Source organism: Elephas maximus, chromosome 1 (genome assembly GCF_024166365.1).
Source record: "Elephas maximus indicus isolate mEleMax1 chromosome 1, mEleMax1 primary haplotype, whole genome shotgun sequence".
Classification (NCBI taxonomy): Eukaryota; Metazoa; Chordata; class Mammalia; order Proboscidea; family Elephantidae; genus Elephas; species Elephas maximus.
Genome location: NC_064819.1, coordinates 243,679,806 through 243,691,318, shown reverse-complemented (window position 1 = coordinate 243,691,318; position 11,513 = coordinate 243,679,806). Strand labels below are relative to the sequence as shown.

Here is an 11,513-nt window from a genome sequence, read left to right as displayed (position 1 = left end):
CCAGAAAGAGGGGGCGCGGGAGGGGGGTGCGGTGGAGAGAGCACCGGGGACGCGGAAGGGCGGGCGCGGCGCCCACTCCGGAGCGGGGAGCGGAAGCCGGGCGCATGGTGCGCACCCGCGGGCCCGTTGCCACGGCGACAGGGACTCTGGGCTGGCCGGGAACAGATGGCGAGTGAGCAACAGGCAGCATCTGTCCCCGCGCCGACGCGAGCACAGATGGAGGGAGGGCAGGGGGTTGGCTCACAACACGCCGACATTTCCTTCCCGTTGGGGCGCGTTGTCGCGGCGGCGATCAGCGGCCGCGCAGACCTGGCTCCGGAGCGGACGGCCCCCGCGCAGGGCTGAGTCTGCGCGAAATGTCCCCATTCCAGACGTCCCCTCGCGGGCCAGAGGGCAGTCAGTCTCCCCCATAAACACGTGGGAGGCGGCGAGGGGCATCGCGGATGGGCGGGGCGGGGGTGGCGGTCACCAGGCCGCCTTCAGGACACGCCAGTTTTACTCGGCTGGTCGCGGCCAGGGTGGGCGCGATAATTGGTTTCACCTGGGATGTGTACTCAGAGCCCCTCGAGGTGGACTTAAAACACCTCCAGTTCGCCCAGCACAAGGACCCCGCCTGCCAGGAGCCTCTTGTGCCGGCAGAAACGGCCAGGGCTAAGACGCCATTGCCCCAGTGTTCTAGGGACGCTCCCGCCTTCTGAGGCCAGTGAAACCCATTTCACAGAAGGGCCGGCGGGAAGGCTGGCTGGGTGGTGGTGAGGGTGCAGCCAGCGGGCGGTGTTCCACACAGCCCCTGCCACTCGAGCAGAATCTGGCTGGTTAGCTGGTCCGCTCTCAGATGCCCCCTCCTCTGAGTTCCCTGCCCAGGTGTGGGCCTGCCCAGCTCAGCAGTGCCTGCAGCTCACCCTGCAGGCCCCACTGCTCCCCCAATGCTGGGCAGACCTCTTTTGGAGCTAGAATCCATCCCCTCTCCACCCCCACTAGCGCTGTCGGGACATGCGGAAAAGGCCTTCAGGAACACTGCTCCGGGCCAAACCCCTGCAATCATCTGCAAGTGATTCCACGACTCTCCTTCTAGAGCAGCTCAGGCTAAAACCTGAGGCCTGGCCTGGATGGCCAGACGGACAAGTGATTTGTTTACAGTCCTTACAGCTCTCCATGCTGGCCCCAGTGGCGCTCCTGGACAAACAGGTTCATGGCCCAGGGCGGTGAGACTGAGGCCCTGACCACCACCACCCCACTTGTGTCTTGGCTCTCCAGCGGGGCTCGAGGACAGTGACCTCTGTCACGCTCGCACCACTGTACAGGACCACCCAGACACTTGAGAACACTGCTCCAGGGAACAATGCCTGCACCAAGTAAACGTCTCAGGTATCTGAGGCAGCAACACTTTACGAAACTCCTCACAGTTCCTGATTTAAACATGCTACTTGCTTCATGGGAAAGTGCCTATGTTAGAAAAGCAAAATAAATCTGAAGAACAGGGAAAGGCACACAGAGGCAGGAGACAAGGAGCAGAGAGCAGGCAGCAGGGAAACCAGCAGAAACAAGGTGGGTTCTCTGAGATCAGCAAAGTTATGACCCCTACCCACATGGGGTCCAAGAACGGACAGCAGGGTGCAGATGGGCTGGCCTGGGCCAGCTGGGGCAGGACTGACTGGAGAGCCCAAGGGAACGTTCTGGGGCCACAGAAGTGCTGTTGTGTTGATTGGAGGTTAAACAGGCATCTACATTTGTTAAAACTGACCACTTTACAGGATATAAATTATAACACAATGAAGTTGATTTTAAAATAAAAACAACACACCACTGGTGTCTCTCCCTTCTCAAGTGGGAAGATGATTTGATTTTTGTGCTGGGGTGGGGGCACTGGGAAGAGGATGGCTGAGTCACAACTAACCTCCATCATATTACAATCTCGAGCTCCATCTACCCCTCAGCTGTCCCTTCCTCCTCAGAGCCTGCCCATGGCAGCCACCCCTTATCCATCCCAGCCTCCAGCAAGTGGTCCCCAGTCTGTCCCAGGCTATTATTTTGAAACCCTGGGACGGGGGAGGAGGGTGTCTATATGCCGTTGGTGAACGTTTGTGTAGGGTAAGTGTCCCACAACATGAAGATCCCTCCTCAGGGCACAGACCCCACCCTGTCCTGCTTGAGGGAGCAGAGCCCCCCAGCCCCTTGAGGGCACAGACATCCCCTCCTCACACATCTCCATTTTTTGTTGAAGACATCAAAGTGGTTTCTTAAATACTATAAAGAAAAATATTTTACATTTTTTATGGGCACAGAACTGATTATGTATGACTTGTCTGGGTAACAGCTGATTTATGCCAGAAACCCGGTTACCTGATTAACGAGATGGCACGGCTGTATGTGTGACCGTCGTATGGAGATGTAATCACGCGTGGATTTACAGTTACCCCACAAGCCCACTTATTTCCAGATACCACAGTCTGGGACAAACTTGTTTGAAAAAAGCTACTCGCAATTTATATTCTGACATCCTGGTCTGGGCCCAGCAAAAACGGCAAAAAAAACTGAAACTGCAAACATGCATCAATAAGTCCCAACAGCATTCCGGACAGTCTTGAGGCTATGGAAGCTTAGAGGCGGTGAGAGAGAGAGTAGGTCCCACCACTGGGCATCCCCACGAGGACAGCAGCGAACTCACTGGGGCCAGATACTCTCCTGCTTTAGGGGAGTGTGGGAGTCCCAGCTCCGGGTCTAAGTCCCTGCCCAGTGGCATGGCCGCCTCCCCCTTGAGGGGGATGTGCCCTGTCTCTACCCACAGAGAGGGGGAGGGATGTGCCCTGACTCTCCCCTGGCAGGGGGGATGCACCGTGGCTCTCCTCTGGAGGGGTGCGCCCTGCCTCTACCCACCGCGGGGCGGGGGGGGGGTGCACCCCTGATTTCTCTCCCCGGCGGGGGGAATATGACCTGGTTCTCACCACAGGGGATATGCCCCAGCTCTCCCCAGGGGGTATGTGTGGATATGCCCATCTCTCTCCACTGCGGTTGCTCAGAGCCCTGACTCTCCCCACAGAGTCACGTCACAGTGCCTTAGTGCACAGATTGGCTTCTGGTTGGATCCCCTCTGATGCCAAAAGAGGCCCCCGAAAATGGGTCACCTTCTTCCTCACACTTTTCTGTGACAGGAAATGCGATGCCTACTTACTTTTCTTCCTGGGGATGGGTGGGTGGGAAGCTTCCGAGCCTACAGGGCCCATGAGAGAAAGAGGGAGAGGAAAAGGGGGAGGGGGAAGAGGGGAAGTTCCAGCCTTCTTCACCCCTACTTGTCCCTACCCTGTGGGGTTGCCCTCTCCTTTACCCTCCTCCCTGCCCATCTGCCCAGTGTCTAGGCCCTGAGAGCTCCCAGCTCCTAGAGGCCTACAACTTTGGTCTCATTCAGTTTAAAGGACATCTTGGATGAAGTGGCATCCCGAAGGAGCTCTAAGCATAAGGAACCAACTCAGATGTACACGCATTCAGGCGATGTCAGGGGCCCAGCACTGACACTGGGCCACGGGCCACATGGGCCTCAAGCCTCGGGCTGCCCACCACACAGCGCTGAGGTCTGAAGGAACCACCATCAACGAGAGTGAAGAATAAGCACATTCCTCGTCTGCACCAGACTGGCTGCTGAGGGCAGGCAGCGAAATCACGCCACTCACACCCTCTCACCCATGGGAAACTGAAATAATGACAAACTGCCATCTTTTGTGAGACTCTTAGAAGGAATCAAAACATGGAGCAGTACACCAGAACAAGGAGGACGTGAATGCGAGCACCCACAAACTTTAGGGGGGGACCGTGTTCACCAGAGGCCTTGCGAGAAAACAGCATTCGCCCATGCGCAAAATTCATTCATGTGTAATGTACTGCTGACACGCACAATGCACTGTTAACACGTGTGATGCAGTGTTTACACACGCGTGATGCACTCAAGGGCAGTGGTCACGGTCACCAAACCAGGGGAGGGCTGCACAGAAGACAAAGCACTTTCCTCCTTTGTCCTTCCCTTAGCATACGTTCCATTTCCAGACACAGGTCTGTACATGTACAACTGTCCAACGACACGTGCCCTGGGTGGGAGGGAAGGTCTCGGTGTGTTCTCTATGGCAACAGCAGCGCTAGCCTGCATTTACGGAGTCTGCATAGGCGTTCCGGCTGTTCACACCATCTGTAGCTGTCCCTCTGCCTGCTGCCCCACGTGACACATAGCGTGTGCTCACGATGTCCGACGCCACGTCAGCTCCATATCCAGAAGGTGCTCTCCTCTGCAAAGGGCTCTGCTTATCCTGGTCACCTGGACCACCTGGAACAGAACAAGCTTGTGAGGCCGCTGCAGGTCACCTGGACCACCTGGAACAGAACAAGCTTGTGAGGCCTCCGAGAGTCACCTGGACCACCTGGAACAGAACAGGCTCGTGAGGCACCCAAGCAGGGACCACTCCCACGTCTCTGGGACTGTGGACAGGTGACTACAGTCAGCCTCTCCCCTTCCTGCTGACAGGGAGGTCTTGCACTGGGGTGCAGAGGTGGTGGGTGGGTGTGAGGGGGACCAGGATGTGAGGGGGAGCCAGGGTGCAGGGGGTTGGGGCATGGGGTACCAGGGTGTGGAGGTGTGGGGGGACTGGGGTAAGGGGGGCTAGGGTATGGGGGGCCAGATGATGGTGGGGCCAGGTGGTGGCAGGACTGGGGTGTGGGAAGCGTAAGGGGGGTGCTGGGCATGGGGTGGGGGTAGCGTGTGTATTAGGTGGTGGTGGGGCTGGGACACGGGAGGGGCCGGGATGCAGAGGTGTAAGGGGGCTGGTGCATGAGGGAAGGCAGGGTTGCAGAGGGGTGGGTTATGTGGGGCCAGTGTGGGGTGGGGGGGGTGAGAATGCATTCATAGTGAATTTATAGTGGAAATTTGAAGGTTTATTGGAAGAACTTTACCCTGTTTTTCACCGTGTTATGACCAATTCTAGCATGTGCCCCTGGCACCCCCTTCCAGTATGGGCACTGTCACTACCAACCCCCTGACCACTAGAACCTAGGGCCACGTTTCAGGCCTCCACTCCGATCTCCTGCGAATGTCACCACGGGCGATCACGTACTGACTCACCCCAGTGCTTGAGGCACTGCGCCCGTGCCTGGCAGGCTCTGGGCCCCAGTGACTGTGAGCCTGCGGCCCCTCCCCACTGGCCTGCGTAAGGCCTGCCCTTTCCCACGAGCAGGGTGCTGGTTTGCCAGCCCGACCCCTAGTCTCTGTGTCACTGAGTGAAGCCATCACTCCCACAGCCTGTCCAGCCCCAACGGCTGATGCCTCCAACGGCTGTGGCCCTGGCATAGTGCTAATTCTGGAGACGTGCTGAGCTGCTGTCTGCATGGGGAGCAGAGTGCTGGGGGTAGACAGACACCCACAGCTGCTGTCTGTGTCTCCTACCCCTGTGCCTCACCTGGCATTCCCACCCAGGCCACGGAGAATTTTGACAACAGCATGCTGGGAAACGTGGCATTGGGCAGGCACGAAACCCTGGAGAACCAGGACCATGGAAGGCAGTGATGCAAGATCCATGTGGAGGGAAGGGGGCCTGTGCGGGAGACTGCAGTCCCCAAAACGGCCACAGCAACACTTCCGGTCTCTCGGGCTCTCCAGGACCTTGCCCCCTGCCTCCAAAGGAAGTGTCGCCTTCACCTTCACCTGGGTGTGGGCTGGCCTCTGGTGCCCCCTTAAGATTCAGTGTCCAGTGCAGTGCTCTTCCAACTGTCCCGACCCCAAGCAGGCCAGGAGATGAGTCCACTGAAGAGCCATCAGCATCAGCACTTACTCTCTTAACTACAGAGAAGACCAGGGTGTATCACTCATGGTGAGGACGGGACGGTTCCAGGAAACACCTGCTTCAGTCACACACGCACTCATGCACACGTACACACTCATGCTCACACATGCAGAGATGTGCTCATGCAGATGTGCTCACCCACACACGTGCTTACACAGACATGCTTACGCACACACACGCACTCACGCATACATACACGCTCACACACAGATGCACTCACCCACACACGTGCTCACAGACATGCTTACACACACACAAGCACTCAGGCATACGTATATGCTCACACACAGATGCACTCACCCACACGTGCTCAGACATGCTTATGCACGCACACGCACTCACACATACATGCTCACACTCACACACATGCGCTCACCCACACGTGCTCACACATGCTTACGTGCACACATGCACTCACGCATACGTACATGCTCATGCTCACACAGATGCGCTCATGCAGACGTGCTCACCCACATGTGCTCGCACACACATGCTTACGCACACTCACGCTCACACGCACAGATGCGCTCATCCACTGACGTGCTCACCCACACAGACATGCTTACGCATACGCACGCACGAACGCTCATACGTCAACGCACATGCTCTACACATGGGTGTCCTGGGTTGAGATATAAAATATACTCTCACTCTGGTTTACAGCTAAGGAAGTCTGGAAAGCCAGTTTGTTGACAAGAGATCAGGAATTAGTTCTAGCTCCTCTCCACCTTAAACCAACCAGCTGCTTTGGGTTTACAAAGTTATTTACAATATTAAGGAAGAATAAGAGGCTACAAAAAGACAGGTACACATGTCCCAGCTAAGTGTAAACCTACTGAAACATTTAAGCCATCTTTACTTCCCTTATAACACTACCATAAAACTGAGAACCACAACTCAGAAGTCCACCGTTAAATCTAAGAGGCTGGAGAGGTCAGCGTCTCCTCTACCTAATCCCAGGGCATCTAGGCTATGGGAAGACTCCTACCACTAATGCGAAGTTCCCGGGATGAAGCATGCCTGCCCCTCCCACTGTCTGTAGATCCTTTTTCCAGGACTCAGGGTGGCACAAAGCAGATGCCACTCACCGCTGTCCTCCTGACCCTCCTCTGCTGGCAGTGAGTCTGGGGAATTGAGTGAACTTTACTTACCTTGCTGATGTCAGTTCTCTCAAATCATTTTGTTAGATCTTAACAAATGACAAGGCTATCGTCTAACTAATCAAGTTAAAATTTGTTCTAAAAACAGCCTAAAAATACTTGTAGTCTCCTCACACTTAGGAACATTCTAACAAGGCACATCTAGCAAAATAAACCCAGAAAAGGCTGGGGTGCTCCACGAACACCACCACCAGCCTGTATCTGCGAAGCACCACACATCGCAGGGGTAGACGGGCCAGAGCTCTCCCCACTCCTGACTCTGGCTTTTTTCTCACGCCTCTCCTAGCGGGAGCAAACCAGCCCTGAAACCACGCTCACTCGGCTCGGCTCCGTGGGGTCTCTGGTAAAGCTGAAGGCATAAGGGAAGCACTTACCCAGAAGATGAGTATCTTGTCCACTGGTCATGCTCATATTGTTGGCCTCCTGGGCCAGATGAGAAACAAAAGCCAACGTTAAACCCTGAATATTCAAACAGGAAAACACTGTGCATTCCTAAGTCTTCTGAAAGCAACGTGCCGAGCTATCTTTGGGGACAGAACTTTATTCTGTTTTCAGTGTGGCCACCTGTCGTTAAGATTTTATCCCCTAATTCTTTCATCAAGGCGGGAAGTACCTGACTCGGGGCATGTCCCCTCAGGTCAGAGCTGCTCTCTCCACAGCCCCAAGCTCCTGTGCTACATCTGGACACCAGGGACCACCAGGGGTGCAGGGACACAGGGACTCACGCTGACTCCCTAGGCCGGCATTTCACATGCATGCAAGACAGCAACATGTGTGGCTTCTCTCAGCTGAGCCCAGAGTGTCTCCACCACAGTGCAGCTGGCCACTTTGTGCCTTCTTGGGGGTGGGGAATGTGGGTAGAGAACAGAACATCCCACACGCAAACAGGGCGATGGTTTTCCACGCTTTGAAAATAAAATCTTCCCTACAAAGCTTTCCCAGTTCTAGTTTTCTCTGGCGTTTTGAAGGCTGCGCCTTGAAAGCTCCCCCTTGCCCTTCATCCCACCTGCCCCTGCCCCTCCCCTGCATCAAGCTGCAGCCCCCAGCCCTCACACCTCCACCAGAAGAGGTGCAAGGTGGGCAAAAGGAGGCATTTGTGTAAACCGGGCGGGCGCCAAATGCGCTCCAGATGCCACGGCCATCAGAAGGGGTTTTACAACTGCTTCCCTCCTAGCGCCCGCCTGGGGAGTGAGAATCTGAGGACGTCACAGGCACTGTAGCTACCGACTGTGGAATTTCACACATCCATCCTCACCAGCTGCCGAGCAGAGGCCACAGCTAGGAGGCAGCAGCCTTTCTCACTAGCTGCCCTTTGTTCTTAGGAGGTGGCTCTGGTCACCTGCAGCACCTTGCAAGCTTCCAAGGCTTTGAGGTTTGCTACCTCGGCCAGGTGAGGCCACACCTCCCCTGGACACAGGGAGTCTTCTACCCCTTTACGCCAGCAGTGAGAAAAACATGGCTGAAGGGGAACCCTGGGCCAGGGAGGCCTGCAGCTTCTGGGACCCCCACACCTGACTCTCCCCCTCTGGCCAGGCAGGATCAGCCTGGGGATTCCAGCTTTTGGGCAATTACGGATTTTTTTTCTGGCATGAAAAATTCTCCCTGTTAACTGTTCTGAGTAACAACAGCTTTCTACTTAGACGACTTTCGCATCTCCAATAAACAGGGCAATAGTAGCTCAAGGCAGGCAACGCCCAGCAAGACCATGCTGCTGAGTCAGGACAGCTAATCCAACCACAGCACCACAGCTGAAGAGACCACAACCCATGCACTTCACAGGAACACCCGAGGCTGGAAACCCGTCTGCACACCACCATGGGACTCCTGAACGGCCCTCCACGTACGTAAAATGCAAATAGACCTACACTTCTTGCTTAGGACATCCTACCTCCATTCTGAAACTCCCACGTTGACACCGACCCAGCCCTAATGCCTCAGTTTACCTGGACTCCCACATGGAACCCTTCATGTGACTCAGGTTACCTGCTTAACACTTCCTTTCAGCTCAAAGACCTACTTATCAAATGGAGCAGGTCCTGTCAGGCAGCCTTTTCAGCTCCAGCTGTTGAAGCCTTTCATGTTTTATTGCTTCGAGGTGACCGGAACAGAAGAGGCAAAACAAACTTGTCTAGGTCTTGCTCCCAAGTCTGACAGACATTCTTAGAGTTCAGAATATTTAAAGTGGTCATGCAGGGGACCCTACAACTGAGAAGAGAATGACTTTCTGCCTGAAGCTTTTTGGCATGCAAGAGGAGGAGATCTGGGTTTTCCACTTCTCAGTTCCCCCAGGACAGTTTCTCTACCCCTGCTAGCACGCAGCCATGGAGAAACCCTTCACTTAATTATGACCTGATAATGAGGTGAGAAAGCAGATGTCTGAACTGCTCTTTGCCTCCCATTTCACTCACTAGCCAGGACTCACTGCCTGGAACATGTACGTTTTAGCGCTACTCAGAAGAAGGCTGTAAGCCCCTCGCTACTGTCCTGAATGCTCATTCTCTACAGCTGACTTCTGCTATAGCCACGTGGGCATTCTCACTCCCCTCTGATCTAAAGAACTGCAAATTAACCTTGGTTGCCGCTTTTTATTCACACGCCTAAGTGGTGTCTGAAAAGAATGTATGTCAGAAATGCGATGTGCCATAATCTGCAGTTATAGATGTATGCACCGAGTTTCAGGAAATCCTGGGCAAGTGTGGTAAGTGTGGAGGAACACGCTAAGCACAATGAAAGCTGATGCTCCAGTTAGCCTGGACCAGAACCATCTCGGTCTACCACGGTGGGTGCTGAGGACCAGAACCATCCTGGTTTGCCACGGTGGGCGCTGAGGACTAGATCCAGAGCCGGAACCATCTCGGTCTGCCACAGCAGGCACTGAGGACCAGAACCAGAACCATCTTGGTCTGCCATGGCAGGGGCTAAGGAACAGAACCAGAACCATCTTGGTCTGCCATGGCAGGGGCTAAGGAACAGAACCAGAACCATCTTGTGTCTACCACGGTGGGGGCTGAGGAACAGAGCCAGAACCAGGCTGGTCTGCCATGGTGGGCGCTGTGGACCAGAACCAGAACCACCCTGGTCTGCTATGGTAGGCACTGGGGACCAGAGCCAGAACCATCTTGGTCTGCTATGGGGGGTGCTATGGACCAGAACCAGAACCATCCCAAGTCTGCCACGGCAGGTGCTCAGGACCAAAACCATCCTGGTCTGTCATGGCAGGTGCTGAGGGCCAGGACCAGAACCAGAACCACTCTGTGTCTGCCATAGGTGGGGAGGGCTGTGAACCAGAACCATCCCACATCTGCCGTGGCGGATGCTGTAGCGGACAGGCACTGTGGACCAGCTCTAGAAGCATTCTGAGTCTAAAAGATGTGAACCGTGAAGTACAGCACACAAGACCATGTGCACCTGGCCTTCACGCATGGAGATGCTGGCCCATCACCTCCAGACTAGGAGAATGGGTGCCGAAGAAAGGACTCTGTTGAGGTCAGACCATGGTGAGGAGTGGAACGAGACTCAGAGACACAGCCTGTCTGAAGCCACTGCAACAACTGCCTCTGGGAAATTAAAGACGTACAAGGAACCTGCTAACTGTTCATACTCCAAGAGGTTTCACAGGCACATCCGAGTACCAAACAGGTTCGATGCAACTCAACATCTAAGATAGGGCCACATCAGGCACGATCCTGTAAGTAACAAATGCACTCACACCTTTCTTACTAATCCTGAGGTGTCATTATTCACAGAATTCCAGAGCTAGAGAGGACACTGACGGTTATCCAAGCCTGATGCCTGATGTAGAAACCAAGGAACTAGGTTAAGCGAGTTGCCTAAGGTAACACACCCACTAGTGGAAAAATCTAACTTTAACACACATATCTGCTATGTATACTATATACCACCTGTTTACTACAGGAGTAACACGATACAGACAAGACAGGTAAATATACTGATCAGAGCCATACAGCTACAGACCACCTCAGAAGCCCCTCTTCTGCCCACCTCCTCTGGCACTCTTCACTTGTGCCCTCACTGGTCTGCCCTCTAATGATCTCCACTCAGTCCCTGCCCCCACCTCCTGGATCCAGAGGGGAGGAAAGGGAAACCCTGAGCCAGAGAAGGCAAGTAACAGGCCCAGATGGGACACATGACAGCGGGGAAAGGCTGGGAAAGGGTTGGCTATGGCATGGTTTAGTTCTAGGAATGTGAGGCTGTTCTTACCTGCTCAGGGGAATGAGCAGAAGACTCCACAAAGTGAAAGGTAAACAGCATGCCATCAAGTCACCTGCCTGCTCTGACTGGCTGGGTACCGTCCAACTCTCACCTGGGGCCGGATTTCTAGGGGGCACACGTAACATCAAGGGGACCAGGCATTGGGGGTCTAGGCAAGGCACTCAGATGAAGAGGGGCCACAGTGCCCACTCAGTTCTGAGCCAGCCAGACAAGGTCAACCCCACCACCCAGCTTCCCACTGAGATCTGAGGGCATTATGCACATGGGGGCAGTCTGGGGACCCAAGGAACATAGGCGC

The 11,513-nt window shown here is 54.9% G+C and overlaps 1 protein-coding gene across 3 annotated transcripts in view; it reads right to left on the bottom strand.

Annotated features, from left to right (window-relative positions):
* Positions 1-836: 836 nt before the first annotated feature.
* The window catches only part of FAM120B (family with sequence similarity 120B), a 74,001-nt gene continuing 63,324 nt past the window's right edge, over positions 837-11,513 (bottom strand). The window contains exons 10-11 of one of the 3 annotated variants that reach the window (XM_049906015.1): positions 7,357-7,405; positions 4,201-4,312 (exon numbers count right to left, since the gene is read on the bottom strand). In XM_049906015.1, coding sequence (XP_049761972.1) covers positions 4,300-4,312; positions 7,357-7,405 — 62 coding nt within the window. In that variant the 3' untranslated portion in view covers positions 4,201-4,299. Of the gene's footprint in view, positions 4,360-7,356; positions 7,406-11,513 lie in introns of all 3 variants that reach the window. The other 2 variants (XM_049906024.1, XM_049906005.1) reach the window with 2 other exon arrangements.